This window comes from Sycon ciliatum, chromosome 4, assembly GCF_964019385.1.
Source record: "Sycon ciliatum chromosome 4, ocSycCili1.1, whole genome shotgun sequence".
NCBI classification, from domain to species: Eukaryota; Metazoa; Porifera; class Calcarea; order Leucosolenida; family Sycettidae; genus Sycon; species Sycon ciliatum.
Genome location: NC_088646.1, coordinates 20,412,309 through 20,429,808, shown reverse-complemented (window position 1 = coordinate 20,429,808; position 17,500 = coordinate 20,412,309). Strand labels below are relative to the sequence as shown.

At 48.4% G+C, this 17,500-nt stretch overlaps 1 protein-coding gene across 1 annotated transcript in view; it reads left to right on the top strand.

Annotated features, from left to right (window-relative positions):
• Positions 1–17,500, top strand: part of LOC135814924 (uncharacterized) — a 55,213-nt gene that overhangs the window by 30,394 nt on the left and 7,319 nt on the right. The window contains exons 24-33 of the mRNA XM_065328123.1: positions 1,357–1,474; positions 2,322–3,086; positions 3,270–3,438; positions 5,569–6,037; positions 7,148–7,332; positions 7,590–7,697; positions 10,586–10,666; positions 11,082–11,172; positions 14,879–15,192; positions 16,605–16,732. Of these exons, the coding sequence (XP_065184195.1) occupies positions 1,357–1,474; positions 2,322–3,086; positions 3,270–3,438; positions 5,569–6,037; positions 7,148–7,332; positions 7,590–7,697; positions 10,586–10,666; positions 11,082–11,172; positions 14,879–15,192; positions 16,605–16,732 (2,428 nt within the window). The remainder of the gene's footprint in view (positions 1–1,356; positions 1,475–2,321; positions 3,087–3,269; positions 3,439–5,568; positions 6,038–7,147; positions 7,333–7,589; positions 7,698–10,585; positions 10,667–11,081; positions 11,173–14,878; positions 15,193–16,604; positions 16,733–17,500) is intronic.

Below are 17,500 nucleotides of genomic sequence, written 5' to 3'. Positions count from 1 at the left end.
GTTAGAGGTTTGCACCGCACAACCGTATCTGAATGTGAGACCGTCCGTGCCTGGCAAAGTGGTGTGTAGTAGCAGGCTGGTGGCTAGTCACGGTGGTCTTTAGTTACAGGTGTTACTCCATGTGTACCCGTGGCTGGTCGCTAGTCAAGGTGGTCTTTAGTTACAGGTGTTACTCCATGTGTACCCGTGGCTGGTGGCTAGTCACGGTGGTCTTTAGTTACAGGTGTTACTCCATGTGTACCCGTGGCTGGTCGCTAGTCACGGTGGTCTTTAGTTACAGGTGTTACTCCATGTGTACCCGTGGCTGGTGGCTAGTCACGGTGGTCTTTAGTTACAGGTGTTACTCCATGTGTACCCGTGGCTGGTCGCTAGTCACGGTGGTCTTTAGTTACAGGTGTTACTCCATGTGTACCCGTGGCTGGTGGCTAGTCAAGGTGGTCTTTAGTTACAGGTGTTACTCCATGTGTACCCGTGGCTGGTGGCTAGTCACGGTGGTCTTTAGTTACAGGTGTTACTCCATGTGTACCCGTGGCTGGTCGCTAGTCACGGTGGTCTTTAGTTACAGGTGTTACTCCATGTGTACCCGTGGCTGGTCGCTAGTCACGGTGGTCTTTAGTTACAGGTGTTACTGTATGTGTACCTGTGGCTGCTATAACTACTTCCAAGTACAGTAAAACCTGGTGTAAGCGACCACCTGCTTTTTAACGACCACCTGCTTTTTAACGACCACCTGATTTTTAACGACCGTTTTTCCATGCACGGACAGTTCTACGCAGAAAGCAGAAGTAACACAGTGACCACCTGCCTTGCGCGCTCAACGACCGACTGTTAGTGTACCAAGTGCCATATTGGACCTGCACACAGCGACCAAAACTATCCAAAGTGCCATCTTGGCTGGCAGGGCTGAAGTGCGCTCTGAACCATGCAGTCAACAGAAGTGACAGTGCAGGATGCGCTGCATGCACTTGAGTGAGGTGTGCTTTGCCTGCACGAAAGTATTCTATGCTCCACACCTGTCAATATAAGTCCATGGAAGTACAATTATGCACATGTATGTACACGATCCGATATGCCACGAATGTATGGGACCTGGTTCTAAAGACCACCTGGCTTGAACGACCGCTTTTGCTTGCACCGTGGGTTGGTCGCGTAAACCAGGTTTTACTGTCGTAGACAATTTTAAGAAAGTGTCTTAGTTCGTAGTAGACAGTTTGTGTTGTAATTGTTGCCTGTACACTTCTTGGAAATGCTAGGGAACGTGAAATGCCTGTCATTAATGTTGCCGCTGTTCTGACGCAGCTATTGAGAAGAACTGGGCATTGGAGTGCAACTCTTCTCTGCATGTGCTGCTCACAGGTAGTCGAACAACGGACCGCGGTTATCCGGTCTTGTTGATCGACACTTCGCAGTGTGAAGACAAAGACTTCTATCCTACCCAGATGCTAGTGGAAAAAGGCCTCGCTGTTGCTGGCATGTGAGTTTTGGTGTGTGCACCTTGTTGCAAACAGCAGTATAATCTGTAGTAGTACGTGTGTGTGTGGGGGGGGGGGGGTAGTTGTTATAATTTGTGGCAAGAGTGAGTGTGTGCAGAAACCATACTTCGAAGGCGCAAGGCAATGCCGTCTGTCTGCGCCACTCCGCTGTATTCACCCTAGGATAGTCCTGCATCGCTCTCCTGCTGTGCGTGTGTGTGTGTGTGTGTGTGTGTGTGTGTGTGTGTGTGTGTGCGTGCGCTTGCATGCATGCATGCTGCGATCTGATGTTGTACTTGATCTAGTCTACGTGTGCTGCACGACTGTCAGCTGGAATGAATACTCAGGATAGTCGCCCCATCGAATATTCCCTTGTGTAGCCAAGCGTTGTTTGCCTGCATCTTGTTTTCATACTTCAACTGTACATCTGTAGTTTGCTAGTCAAAAGAGAAGTTTCTCTGTCATCTATTGGAAAGCCAGAGAGTCGAGTCTCTTTCATCTTCTTTCGGAAAGCCAAATACTTGAGGACCGGAAGTACCGGTATTTTCTTGGCAAACTGTAGTGTTAGTGTATGTAGCTGTATAGTGCTTGGAGGAGACGTCAGCAAGGCTCTGCTAAGATCCAATGTGTCGGGGAAGAGTTTGATTTGTAGGTGACTATTGTTCTGCTGAAGTGGTGTGTGTGTGTGTGTACATGTGATCTTGTTGACTTGTTGTTTACTTTTTTGTGCTACTCTTGTGTGTGTGTGTGTGTGTGTGTGTGTGTGTGTGTGTTGTGTGTTCGTGTTTGTGTGTTCGTGTTCGTGTACGTGTACGTGTATCTGCTTTTCCTTGTCTGTTCAACTCTTAGGCACAACACCATGGCAGAGAAATCGGCTCACACGCAGGACGTTCCTGTGGTGGCCATGCCTCCTAGCAGTCATGCAGCGTCACTCGAGCCTGCTGCAGGTATGCCAGTGCAGTCAGCAGTACAGTCTTCAGCACACTCCACATTGCACTCTGCAACACCATCAGAAAGACCGCCACTTGCAACAGTATCAGCAGCAGTAGCCCCAGCCCCAGCTTTTGTCGGTGCTAGCTCTGTCCATGTAGCTGCGCAGCCACCGACAGTGGCACCAGGAGCAGCATCACTACAACAGATATCAGCAGCGGCAGTATCCACATCCGGTCTCCCTTCCCATGGTTCTATGCATGCAGGTAATGGCACCACTGCTACTCCCAATGTACCATCGAGTGTACCTTCATTGCAAGGTCGGCATGCCGTGTCACCCACACATGTTAAGACACCCGGACACACTGGCTCAGTGCAAAGCTCCGTCCAAGTCGGTCAGGTCGAGAAGGGCGACACAATACCCAGGGACACCCCAGGACCCCCCTTGGACGAGCTGCGTCGACGCCACGAAGCAATGCAGTTGTCACGCAACTTGGAAGCACACCTGCACGAGCAACCGCGCCCATCCCTTCCCGTGTCGCAGTGGGCGAGGGAGTTTGGTCGCTCTCTGATTGATGCCGACCATTGTGTCCTGCCAACAACAGCTGCCAATGCTTGCTACCTCTACTGCCCACATCAGTTTTACGTGCAGCTCAAAACTGAAGAACTCGACAGATTAGAACAGTGAGTAATTTCAACACAATATACGTTATGATGTGGATTTGTTGAGTATTACCTTCTCTCCCTGTTGTCACCTTCCCACCTGCATTTTCCTGAACATTTTGTTCTGGTACGTCTCGTTGTTATAAGTTATGTGGGCGTGAGTATGCAGCTAGTTGTGTTCTTCCTGCGTATTTCTCCGTGTAGGGTTACGGAGCTGCTGAACCAGCTGGCCGATCGGATAGCAGCTGTGTGTCCAAGCCCCGCTGGCTGGAAGCCTACACACCTATGTAGCGCCTTCTACGAGGATGCAGAGACTGGAACTGGTGCATGGTATCGTGGCCAGGTCATGTCCGTGCAAGGGAGAAATGCACAGGTGAGTCGGTCTGCAGCAGCTAGGACGAAACGTATGAAGAAAGGATTGCAGGGGGGAGGGGGGGGGGGGAAGTATTCCTTATGGATTGTTGTGTAACCATACTGTAATCTAAAATTATGATGATCAGAAAACTTAAAGAATATTCCGGTTTCACAACACTTAACTTACAGGCAAATCTGCCGTAAGAAACCTTTCATGTATGTAACCACCACCTGCCATGAGGAACCGCTTTTTTCATGCACCGACAAAAGCCGTGCATGACAAGCGGCCGCACCTCGGCTGTGAATGTCAACTTGCTATGGGTGACGGCCACCTACGCTTGGCGAGGTGTTAACTTGGGCCCGGGTGTTATTGAGGATTCGCTGTACGTAAAATTAGACTAAATTTCACACCAACATATTCGTCGACCACTAGGGACTATGGACAACTAACACTATGCTACCACACGCACGCGGAGCTATGCATGCACTGTATTGTGGTACTGGGTGTGTGCTTTCACCCGTGGTGAGTGTTCGCATGGACGTGGGCTATACTGTAGAACGGGTAATTTTAGCGACGTAAAAACCTTAGCGAATTTAGCGATCGACTCATTTTCGCTAAAGTTTCAAGTCGCCAATCCGTTGAGACATTAGTAGTTCACTGGTGATCCGTGAGTAAAATCGCTGCAAATCGCTGAAATAAAACGTCGCTAACCGGTTCACAATGGGAAAACGCTAAAATTATTAGTCGCTACAATTACCCGTTCTACAGTAACAATGGAACCGTGTACTGGGTGTGTGCTTTCACCTGTGTGTGTTCACATGGACGTGGGCTATAACAATGGGAACAAACACAGGTAGCAGGCGTTACACTGGGTGGGCGTATAGCCGATACGGGCTGCTATTGGATATTCCGTTATTACCAGCCGGGCTTATTCCTGTGGAAGCCGATGCCACGGCTAGGCTTAAATTCACATCAGGTGTTTCTATGTATGTCATCACTAGAATCAGGCTTATGTGCCGACAGTGTATCTTGAAAATCAGGCTTCTATTCAAAACAGGCTTCTATATCAGATAGGCTTTAATCCAAGACACTACGGTATACAGGTACCAAGTGCATCGACTACCGGTAATCAAGAGTACATACCCCCCCCCGGAGTGTGCAACTCCCACATACCCTGCTGTCCCGACAGAATTTCAAGTTGACGTCATTAATTATGACGCAAAGCTCCTTGCACCAGTGATTTACAACATGTGTACGGGTGTCAACGCATCACACGTTTTTCTTTGCAATAATTTGTACAGGATCGATCGGCTTCGGTCAACCATAGGTTCCGGATTCGTCTGATAATCCGTGTACAGTCCGCATTGCATCATCAAAATGACGTCAACTTGAAATTCTGTCGGGACAGCACCCATAGTGGAGTTGCACACTCTGGGGGGTTATGTACTCTTGCCGGTAATGCATGATAGCAGTACATATACCAGCTATAGGGCTTGAAAGTGGTGGCGCCAGAAGCCAGTAAATAATGACTTCTGGGCCCAATTGGATGCACTGTGACCATAGTGAAGTAGAGTATTATAATGGGTCGGTGTCGCAAGAAGGACCCATTAGTGTGTGTGATCCCCGGTAGCCTAATCGGTAGGGCACTGTCCCGAAAAGGCAGGGGTGCTGGGTTCGAACCCCGCTCGTGGATCCTTCTTTTGCAACACGGGTTCCTCGTGTCGCATGCTAGTGTGACTTGTCTTCGGGTCCAGCAGTGGGTCCCTGGCCAGGAGGGCCCAGTGCACTCACTACCGGCGGAGGCAGTGAACGAAGCCACCCAAACGTGCCGTGGATCCATACGAGAACTGCATCCAAGTGGGTCCGAAAGTCAGCGTTGTAGTGACTCCATCCTGGCTGTGACGTAGCACTTTCAAGCCCTATATATACACTGTAACTGTTACTAAAAAACAAACTGTCCGCAGATTGAGTACACTGTAACTATTTATACATGTATCCGTGCTGGGGAAACAATTGGCGCTCGGCTCATGCATGCAGTGTTTGCAGTTTGCACCGTTCAATCTGCTTTATTTAGCAGTACATGTAGTAGCCTACTTGGACATGGATTTGAAGTACTTGTGCTCTTTTGCTGGTGCCTGTGTGTTTCAGATCTACTTTGTCGACTATGGTAACGAGGAAACCTTGTCTGTTGGCAGCCTGCTGCCTCTTCCCAAGGACTTAGCTGTACTGCCGCCACAGGCAATATGCTGTTCACTGGCACGTCTTGAAGCACCAGATGACACGGACACTGAGGGCAAGGTGAGGGCATGCGACGAAATGGCGGACGTAGTTGCCGACTCTGTGTTCTTCGACTTGCTGATGCTCGGTGAGTACGATCGGGAGCGCGGCGTTCTTCCCGTCGATCTCCTGCTGAGTCACGACGCCAATCTACCGGCTGAACACAGCCTCAGTGACCTGCTGGTCCTGGGAGGTGTGCTGAAAGAGGTGTCCGACTTGCCCGCCACTGTACCGCTGCATCCGTACAGCGCGTTCCAGCCACCACCGGATGCCGAGTTCTCCATGCGCGTAACTTGTGTCGACGACTGTGGACACCTGTACGGATATGAAATACCTTCAGGTGAGATCTAGCGTGTATCCCCGGTAGGGGTGAAAGTTGGCACTGAGATCCCGAGTTCGAGTACTCTGATTATCTCCGATCGAATATTCGAGTATTCGAGTATTTTTCATCTCCTAAAAATTGCACACCAAGAGCTTTAAAAATAACATGATACAACCCTGATTGAACCGAGTAGCAGTCATTTTTCTCGGGTATATTGGGTGGTGGGTCATTTGGGCTCTCTCTACTCGTGAACAAATGTTCACCACACAGTCTGCACATCACCATCTGCCGACTGCTGCCCTGAAACTGCAGATTTCTGTAGTAAATGCATGTACCCTGTATGAACGAGTACTCTGATTTATTCCGAGTACGGTTATTTTTGAAAAAACCGAGCGAGTACTCGAGTACTCGGTATAATTGTTTCACCCCTAATCCCCGGGTAATCAAGTCCCTAGCACCACTGATAATGGTCATGCTGCATGTAGTAACATTACTACTTCATTGTACGCATGTCAAACTACACTGGCCTTCCTTTCCCCATTGCAACTCCACGGGCCTCAAATGAAAAGAAACAAACATGGACGAGGTATTTGAAAAGTGGTTAATAATTTGTAACCAGACGCGTTGAGAAACGGTGCAACTCCCCTTGGCGCCACGTGTTCCCTTCAAACATCACGATTCTCATCACATGGCCAGGCTTCCGTTGGGTATTCGGTATTCGCGTACGAGTACTCACATACGCACTGTACACGTCTACGCATGTCCTGACTAGGCGATTTCCAGGACTGGTACACGTTGCTGCTGCTGCTGCTGCCGTGCGCATAGTCTATGCACACTAGTTGATACAGCAGCAGCAGTGTCAATGCCAGTGTTAGTGACAGTAGTGCCTTTGGCGATACAAGTACATGACTGTACAGCTGTATAGCACACCTGCTATCTCACAGGCCAGTGCTAAACTGGTGTTGAACTGGAACGTGATCAGCCTTCCTTTTCTTCCTCTCCAATTAACCCAGTGCAAAGCTGGTGTTGAACTGGAACGTGATCGGCCTTCCCCTTTTCTTCCTCTCCGATTAATATTTCTGCCACGTGGCCTTGTCTGTGTACATGTGTACCCGCGTGCTGTTGTAGGCGCCGTAATCAGTCCTCTCCATCAGATGTCAGAAAAGTTACAAGTACGGATGGCTGAATTGCACAAGAAGGCTGTACCACAGCGCTGCTGGAAGGGACAGTGCGGCTGTGCATTGGCCGACGCCCAAAATCCATTCTGGCACCGCTGTAGCGTTGTGGAAATCTTGCCCGACTTGAAGATCAAGGTATGGTGCATGGGACCACCGACCACTACAGTATAGCAGCTTATGATGTAGGTTTTCAGTTCAGCACTAGGTCAGGTTGGCAATGCTTGTGGAATTCTAGTATTGTCTGAAGATGGCCTGAGTGGCTGAATCAAAATGTTTGTGTGTACTGGAGCAGGGTAATGAACCCGGTATGCGTGCTGCTGTTGCTGCTGCTGCTGCTGTTGCCTTTGCTGCTGCTGTTTCCTGTGCTTCTGTTGCTGGTGAATGTTCTGTAGGTGTGGCTGGTGGACCACGGCAGGTTTGAAATTGTCAGCATACTGGAGTTCATAGACGAGTCTTTCGAACCAATCCTCCCTGCACAGGCCATTGCTTGTACACTGGCGGTGAGAGGCTTTTTGATCTTCTTCAATCTGGTTGAGGATGCGTGAACAAACTCTGCTTGCTTGACTACGCATTGCTGTGTTAAAACCATTGAAGTAGTCTAGCAGTGTGTGTCTCTATTTACTCAATTATTTTTCTATACAGTGTACCGTGCACTGCCGAGCATCGAGTACTCGTTTGAATTTGAGCTGAGCACTAAGCGAGTGGGTACTCGAGTACTCGTTGTACTCGTTTGAGCCCTAGTCTTCATTTACTCAATGCTGAATATGGGGGCCCGCGTACACCCTGTATCCACCTCTGCAGGAGTACAGGAATAGCAAGTTAGTTGTAGCGTTCCAGCGGTATGGGTCCAACATCGAAGATGAGCATTGCCCATGTGGGTGTGAGACTGTTTAACCCTTTGAGCACGCATGACGTATTAATACGTCACGTACAGTGTCACTGCACCCACGCATGACGTATTATTACGTCGTGAGTGTACATAGCGTACAAAAGCGATTTGCATGAACCGCGTGAGTTCAAACTATCGTAACTCGGTCAATTCTTGGCCGATTCTCACGATCTTAATATGTATCTGCAAGAGAAAACTCTCAGCTTGCGATAGAAACAATCGCCGAAGCGATACGACCCCGGGTTGTTGAGATTTGCGACTCGAAATTCAAATCGATTTTTTTGCGAACTCTGCAGAACGCGTGTTTTCCATTTTCGATCATTTTCGGGCTATCTGCTGCCATGGAAACTAGATTCAAATGATGGCAGCGGATCTGAGGAGTCCTCAAAAAAATTTGAGCTCGATACGAGCAAGGAGAGTGAAATGGCAGCTGAGGATTTGATCTCCTGGCCGTGCTCAAGTCTGTCGAGCGCGTGCGTGAAGTTTGCCAGACTGTAGCATGGGCTTTTGGTGTCGCTCCAAGCTCAGCTTGGAACTATTTTGTTCCTCGCCTCAAGACCTTTGCAGGAAGCTCAAGATCGTGGAATTCGCCCAAAGAAAGGTAAAGTTATCGATCCTTGAACAGCTACTACTTTCATAGGAAAACGCGATTTTTGCAGGTGTTGACGTGGGGCGGCATTCAGGTAGCGTCGTGCTCAAAAGGTTAACAACGAGATTTCTTAAAAGCTCTGGCATGTGTCCGACGTTACGTTGTGGCTGCATTTGGAGGCGTTCATTGGGGAGCAGGTTGACTACTACTGCCGTCGCTGCTATGTGAACTAGGGTCGGCTGCTTGCAGGCTGCAGCATGTTCAGTGGGAGTACACCACTGGCTGCGAATGGACGTATAGTGATCCAGTGTGGCTGAGGTAACGTGGCTTGGCAACACTTCAGGGCAGATGCAGGTCAGATTTCAGTAGGAGCTTGCCCACTACTCTTTAGTGTCTTGGAAGAACGTCAACATCGACCATACTGTCTTGTATAAAAACCTGTCTTCACATGATAGAAGCCGGTTTTGAGTACAAGCCTGGCTTTAGTGTTGACACACATAGAAATACCTGATTGAAAATAAAAACCTGATTTGAGCAGAAGTCTAGGCCGGACAGGAGATCAGCTTTTCTGGGAATAAGCCCGGCCTTCATACGCGACTTTACAGGTAAGCACAGCCGTTCAATCCTGCTCCATCATGTCACGCAGTGTTCCTGCGTGCTGAACTGTGACTGTGAACATGCTAGCAAAGACCTGCTGCTGCTGCTGCTACGGAATACCGTAGTTACTTAAAGGGGAAGTTAAGGCAAAAATTAAAATTTCACCAGTTGTAGTCTTCGGGGTGCTGAGTCGAATGGTCGTGGTCCGAGGAAGCTGAGACGCTCCCTTCCTACTTGAATCCCAATCGAACTCGCGCACTTCCACCGAAACTGGGTGACTGCGCCCTACTAGATGGGGATTTGTATGCAAAATGTCACTAAAAGCGCCATTTCGTTCTTATAGAAGCATGGATGACCGCGATTGGCCCATATGTTGTAGTCTTTTGGACGCTGAGTCGATTGGTTTTGGTCCGAAAAGGCTGCGATGCAGCGTTCCGCCTTTATTCCCAATCGAACATGGTTGAACAAGCGGTCACGTGCTCCTGCGTACGCCAGTCACCTGGTACCCGTGCCTGCAGGGTACAACTTACTAGCCTGTTTGACCTTTTTTGGGTGCAATCCTGTCACTCGAGTTGAACTCGAGTTGAACCTTGGTGTGAAAGTTGTCGCCTGCTGGCGTGGTGACCAGGTGATTTGGGCACCCAGGAGCACGTGACCGCTTGTTCAACCATGTTCGATTGGGAATAAAGGAGGAACGCTGCATCGCAGCCTTTTCGGACCAAAACCAGTCGACTCAGCGTCCAAAAGACTACAACATATGGGCCAATCGCGGTCATCCGTGCTTTTATAAGAACGAAACGGCGCTTTTAGTGACATTTTGCATACAAATCCCCATCTAGTAGGGCGCAGTCACCCAGTTTCGGTGGAAGTGCGCGAGTTCGATTGGGATTCAAGTAGGAAGGGAGCGTCTCAGCTTCCTCGGACCACGACCATTCGACTCAGCACCCCGAAGACTACAACTGGTGAAATTTTAATTTTTGCCTTAACTTCCCCTTTAAGCTACAGGGCGGCGGTGATGGGCTGATCGAGTCAGCTCCTGTCCAGAAGGCACAGTCAGGACTGTCGCCTTAAACCACTAATCTTCTGAGCCCGAGCTCCAGTACAACTCTACAACCTCCACTTGCTTGGCGGTCTTCTCAGGTACCGATGCCTCTCCATGGAGTTTGCTGGTTGATGCTATGCGAACCGAGGCAATTGGTATGGCTGGGACCACTTTTCTGCCATTAAATTAGGCTTAGGGCCTTTTTTAGGTTCCTTGAATTATAAATGATCATTGAGAATGAGTATTACGTGCACACTTACTTCATGCTCAGAATGCGCAAGATCTATCGGCTGATGAGCTAGCAGCGCTACGTGGTGGAGTGTTATTCAAGCAATGCACTGTGGTCAGACAGGTGAGTTTGTGTGCATGTGTGTGTGTATGTGGGTGCGTGCGTGCGTGCGTGTGTGCATGTGCGCGCGTGTGTGTGTGTGCGTGCATGTGTGCATGTGCATGTGTGTGCATGTGTGTGCGTGAGGGTGGGAGTACTGCACCAATGTTGGCTTTCGTGTGTGAAAGTGCTTTTCCCTTCATGTGCACAGCCATGGGAAATGTAACAGGCAGTAGTCTACTTTGCAAACTGAACACTTCAAGTAGTGGATAGTACTTTGATTTGACTATGCTTTGCCATTCCTACATTTGGTGGCAGGACAGTGAGTGAAGGCAGGGATTTGTGGAAAGTACTCAAAGTAGACCATCATTCCTACTAGTGGCGTAGTATTGTCTGATGCTACATGTTGTTGATGTTTGCCATTTTTCTTTTTGTCTAGGATGTTGGAAACGTAGTGGAAGGTGCTCCGTTGTCTGTGTTAATGAAGTTGCGTTCTGGTGAAGATGTCAGGGCAGCGACGCTAGCCAGAAGTAAGTAGAGCTTTGCTTCAATCACGTGTATTGTTCCGATTTGCTCCTTTTTGGAGTCTATCCTCAGCTCGTATCGTGCTCACTCAATTGGAAATTCCTCTTGAATGCATCCCCCCCCCCCCCCCACACACACACACAGACCTTAGAATACGACCAAAAAACTTAAGAGAGCATGTCTGAGAATACCAAAGTATGTGTGCAAGTGGATCTCTCCGATTTCGCTCAAAATTTGCAGGTAGGTTCCCTTTGGGGTGTGGATCGCTCGTGCAAAGCCCTTGAAAAAGTTTCTGAAGGGAACCTTGAAATTTGCATACCCCTCAAAAATGGCCGAAATATCACATTATTTATGGGTCTAGAAACGAGTCACGCCACAGCGTATACGAACAAGCTATGAACAAAACTCCATCAAGCCAACATTGCCTCACCTTAGAAGAGTTCCTGGAGCAGTACCGCTTAGCCACGCCAGCATCCCAGAAGACGAGGTCCATCACCCCCTGACGCCACAAATGATCGTCTTGAAAATAGCCAATTTACAAGCGCTGGCAAAACAGCCAGCTACGTCCTCAATTGGCCAGAACTATACACCGGCAGATAGTAGAACACCTCTTCTAGCGCTGAGGACATGTCCCCCATCTTCCTTTTGGGGTTTTCTTGAAATAAACTTTTTTGAATTTTTCCACTCGACCATGCTGAAATACGGCCAAAGTCATACCTGCGCAGGAAAGCTCGCCCCTCCGCGACGTCTCCTCAGCAATTTCTACTCCAACACTACTCCCAAGGCCGCAGAACAAAGTGTAGTGTTGACTCTGACAAGGAAAAGCAGCGGTGATCACTTGTCACTCCAAACGACAAGCTTCTCCTTGCGCCACCAATAAATTTTTGTGCGACTGTTGATGCAAAAGTGACTGAAGGCCTGAGCGCAGTTTTTGAATTTTATTGCAAGATGCACGGTGAAATCACGTGCCTTGTGACGCAAGAATGCCAAGTCGCGTGGATCACGGCTCACGAGATTTCAGAGTCACCTTTGTCAAGTGCGCTTGTTACTCGCCTTGAACGCCCGTTGGTCTGGAAGTGATCACACTTGTGTTGTTACTGCGCTCAAGAACACGCTGACCGTGTTGTAGGCCTACGAACCGGGACTTTCCCTGACCATGTAGGTCGAAGACCAGTGAAATGATGATGAAATCACATTCTTTATGACGTAAGAAATCTCTCATGCAGTTCACGCAACAAGTGCGTGCAGCCAGTGCTACTCGCGTGCCAGTCAACACAAAGGGACCGAGCTAGCCGCTTTTGTCGAGCATCGACATGAAAACAAGGGACTTTACTGTTGGACTATATTCGGGATTGCAGGAGGTAAGTGTGAAAGACGAATAACTCTCCATGCTGTACGAGGGGCATATTTCAACGGCTTGCTGCCATTGCAACACTCCTAGGACAGTTTGTGGGGGTTCTCAGCAGTTCAAGCAGGAAATGAAGCTCATCTTACCTCTGCCATCATGGTCTGTTCCGAGTAGCGTTCCAGGCACATTCGCGATCGATGGCCGCGTATCGTGATGCAGGAAGCGTCATCCTACGTCACAGAGCACGCGATCTCATCGTGCATCTTGCAATAAGATTCAAAAACTGCGCTCAGGCCTTCAGTCACTTTTGCATCAACAGTCGCAGAAAAATGTATTGGTGGCGCAAGGAGAAGCTTGTCGTTTGGAGTGACAAGTGATCACCGCTGCTTTTCCTTGTCAGAGTCGACACTACACTTTGTTCTGCGGCCTTGGGAGTAGTGTTGGAGTAGAAATTGCTGAGGAGACGTCGCGGAGGGGCGAGCTTTCCTGCGCAGGTATGACTTTGGCCGTATTTCAGCATGGTCGAGTGGAAAAATTCAAAAAAGTTTATTTCAAGAAAACCCCAAAAGGAAGATGGGGGACATGTCCTTAGCGCTAGAAGAGGTGTTCAACTATCTGCCGGTGTATAGTTCTGGCCAATTGAGGACGTAGCTGGCTGTTTTGCCAGCGCTTGTAAATTGGCTATTTTCAAGACGATCATTTGTGGCGTCAGGGGGTGATGGACCTCGTCTTCTGGGATGCTGGCGTGGCTAAGCGGTACTGCTCCAGGAACTCTTCTAAGGTGAGGCAATGTTGGCTTGATGGAGTTTTGTTCATAGCTTGTTCGTATACGCTGTGGCGTGACTCGTTTCTAGACCCATAAATAATGTGATATTTCGGCCATTTTTGAGGGGTATGCAAATTTCAAGGTTCCCTTCAGAAACTTTTTCAAGGGCTTTGCACGAGCGATCCACACCCCAAAGGGAACCTACCTGCAAATTTTGAGCGAAATCGGAGAGATCCACTTGCACACATACTTTGGTATTCTCAGACATGCTCTCTTAAGTATAGACGCCTGTCGGTCAGAAACCCTGGATCCAGGGAATCCGCGGGACCCCCAAAGTTTCTCACATGGACTGCTGAAAACCATATGCATGTACATGTACATGTATCAGCTCGTCAGATTTGGCTAAACTGGAACCCCCCTGCAGAGATCTGTGGATCCGCCCCTGTGTTCACATAGCTCAACCAGTTGTTCAGTTCACATAGTTCAACCACAGTTGTCCGTATGACATAGTGATGGGAATACAGTGCGTATCGGTTATAGCGTGGTCGTGTAAAAGAATATACTGCCTACAAGAATGAACTCTCATGTTTTCCTAATCATAACATGGATTTCAAGTTTATTCTTACAAGCAATTTTATCGTACAGTAGAACATATCGGTCCTAAGAATGGACTTTGTGTAGCGAAATATGCCAGATCAGTACAAAGTATATCGCCTGCAGTAATAACATCCGTCCAAAGCAGTTCTGATCTGACTCGCGTGGGGTCCTAGTGCTGCAGGTTCAACTATTGTGGTCATGTAACTCATGTTGCATAGCCACATGGTAAGCCTATGTGACTGTGACCAGCCGCATGCACAGCAGCACTACCTTATATGTACGATGATCTTCCTGCCTCTGCGCACATGCACATGATATGTCACACTTGATTTATCGTGTGTAAGAAATATCGGAAATAAGAATAGAAAGTCGTTTTTCAAACACCCACGCTATAACCGATACCTACTGTACAAGTGTGAAGGTGCATTGTGATTGGAATACAGATGTGAAGGTATTGAAATGAGCTGCTCTTGAATAGAAGCCCATCTAAATGGAAATTGAAAAATAAAGGGGACCGGCTTCTTATCATGTGAGTGTGGTACGTGTTTTGAACTTGTGCTGCATGCTGTGTTGTTACTGCAATGTTACTTGTTCTCCAAGCACTGCTCTGTGCTGAACTACTGTAAAAGCCATTATTCTAACGAGGCGCATATATAACGATTTCCCAAAATTGACTAGTTTACGTGTACCAAAGGTAACGATTCTCACTCATTCTCAACGCTCAAATAGGACAGTAAATGTATCGATTTCTGTATAACGATTTCTATTTTAACGACAGATTTCTCCTCGTTAACTCGTTAGAGTTAGCACTTCGTTATATATATGGCTTTTACAGTACTCTGGCTTGACTGGGTGCATCCTGCATGTGTGTGTGTGTGTTCGCGTGCGTGCGTGCGTGTGTGTGTGTGTGTGTGCATCCATGGGTGTGTGTGTGTATGTATGGGTGTGGGTGTACTCTATGCCGTTGGCCTTGTGTACGCCTGGTGTTGCGATGTATCAGTGGCCGAGGAAGCAGCAGAACAGGAGCACTCATTAGTTAGCCAGCCATCATCTGCATCCGCCGAGCCACCAGCGGCAGAAGCAAAGCCAGTGGCACGCTACGTGCCACCCAACCGTCGCACCAGCACTGGTGCTTCGATTGAAGGCAACTGGCGTAGTTCTACCCTGGCAAGTATCGACGAGGAGAGAACAGCACCCCGGGCAGCAGCAGCTGCTGATCGTAGTGTCGCTGCTGACAGTCCGGTGTTCATGTCAGGGAGAGCCACGTCAGCAGCCTCACTCACTGATCAACACTTCTCCAGGCAGCAAGCAGAGGTGAGCCGAATGCACCCTGCATCTAGTGTTGCTGCTACCTCTATGTTGCACGTGCGTGTGTTGTGATACATGTACATGTACCTTGCTGGTTAATACATGTACTAGTGCTGGACAGTCTTATTTTATCATTGTACATGCACATCTGTGTTGCACAAGAAGAGGGAATGGCACATTAGGGGAAGGCTCAGTGTGTAGCTTTCATTCAGGCACGTGGCTACATACAGACTTAAAGGGGAACTGTCACCAAAAAAATTCTTTGTCTTATCTTGTAGTTCTTTGGCTCCTGATCACGATGGTGTTATCCGTTTTTCTCTGCGATGGCTGGAAGTGGGTGAAAACTTGAAAAGAAGGTGCCCAAAATTGTCCCGAAGTACCGAGTGACGTCACGCCGGACTTGACCTCCACGCGTACATTCGTCGTCAAAAACGAAATCCAGCCAGTGTGCTCGTCGATCGAGCTAGCTGTTCCAATCTACGGTGCACGTGTGCCTTTTGAACTGTAACACAGATGGGTACGTCGTACCGAAGGAGAATGCCAAAGAGGCAGAGACCCACGTGCAGCTACACAGCCAAATCAAAATAAAAAGCAGCTGAGCTTTCACCTTTTTGACTTCTTCCGCGAGGATCTAAGTTTTATTTTGTGAGCACGGAAGTACGTCGTTGTTTTGAACTTTTCGTGTGAGGAACAACACGATGATGAGTGCGTATGCAGAAAACAGTTCTCCTCCGGCCGGCGATAACACCACCAACCCGAGCCCCAAAGGAACGCAATGTAGTTACGTGAAGGCGATTCATCTGGCGATGTTGCTCAAGATGCAGATGACGAACTCCGATGTCTTTCATTTCAGAGCCGGATGGGCAACATCGCCACCTTCGATACAACGACATCATTTTCAAGTACGAGGTATGTGTGTCACACTAACAGCAAACAAACATCCTTCCACTCCTTCGTAATCACAAATAAAACAAAGAGCTGGAGCTTCGTGGAGGAAGTACCAGTGCGACAAACTGCAGTCGACTTTTGTTTATTTTGTCCCTTTTTGGCGTTCTCATTGTGTACAAAGTACACATCGAGTGTCCGAGTTCAGAAGGCAAGCGTGCACCGTACATCGAACAGTTGGCTCGATCGACGAGCACACAGGCTGGACTTCGTTTTTGACGATGAAAGTACGCGTGGAGGTCAAGTCCGGCGTGACGTCACTCGGTACTTCGGGACAATTTTGGACACCTTCTTTTCAAGTTTTCACCCACTTCTAGTCATCGCAGAGAAAAACGAATAACACCATCGTGATCAGGAGCCAAAGAGCTACAAGATAAGACAAAGAAAATTTTTGGTGACAGTTCCCCTTTAAATGAGATCTCGGTGGCAGAATAGAGATTTAGATGCTGCGTGTGCTTTTTCGCCGTGCACAGCCGGAGCAGACAGTGTGCGAGTATGCCAACATGCGCTTGCCTGGTGTGGGTGAGCGGATGGAGGTGAGTGCCGTGGACCTGGCGGCACCCAACGACCTACATGTACATGTTCTATCAACCCCACTCAGGTAAGACCAGACACTCAGCTGTGTGCTGCCAAGGATCACAGTCAGGCCATGGCCGGACCAACTTTTTAGCCACCAGCGTTTGGAGGTCATGTGTATGTACTGTATACCCTCCATAACATTCACAATGTATGCAAGGCTAGGTAGGGTATGGGCGGACCAATCAAAAACTGCTTCCGCCGATCCTGTTACTACAGTGAAACCTGGTTAATAAGAACAATGATAAGACAAACTTTTGCTTTAGAAGAACTAGTGTTCATAACTCTATTGGATAAATCACTGCGTATTCACTAGGTATAACATATGGATAAGAAGAACTCCCGGTATTGCAAACACATATCATCAGCCCCTTGCCCTTGGGGGTTCGTCCTAAAGAGGTTTGGCTATACTCCTCCTGCTGTTTTACCTAGACCATAGTACAGAACTTGATGAGGTGCCAGCCAGCGCGTCATTCTTCTTTTTATGTCATTTCCCAACAATCAGATATCTTATTACCCAGCTTTCGCTGCACACAGTGTCACAGCTCGGACGGTGTGCACTGTACAACTATGGATGCATGACATCACCATGTGTGTGCATGCGATGGGAGGGACAGACGGTGATGACACCGATCAATGCAATCACTGTTTCTTTTGGCAAACTCTTTTTTTATTCCTGCTTGAAGTAGATCATGTTCGATCTTTTGTCTTTAGTCAAGCACTCGTGACTCAGTCAAATCTCTCTGGAATCCCGCCATCGAAATACCCAACGAGAAACTGAAAGCCGAAGAGC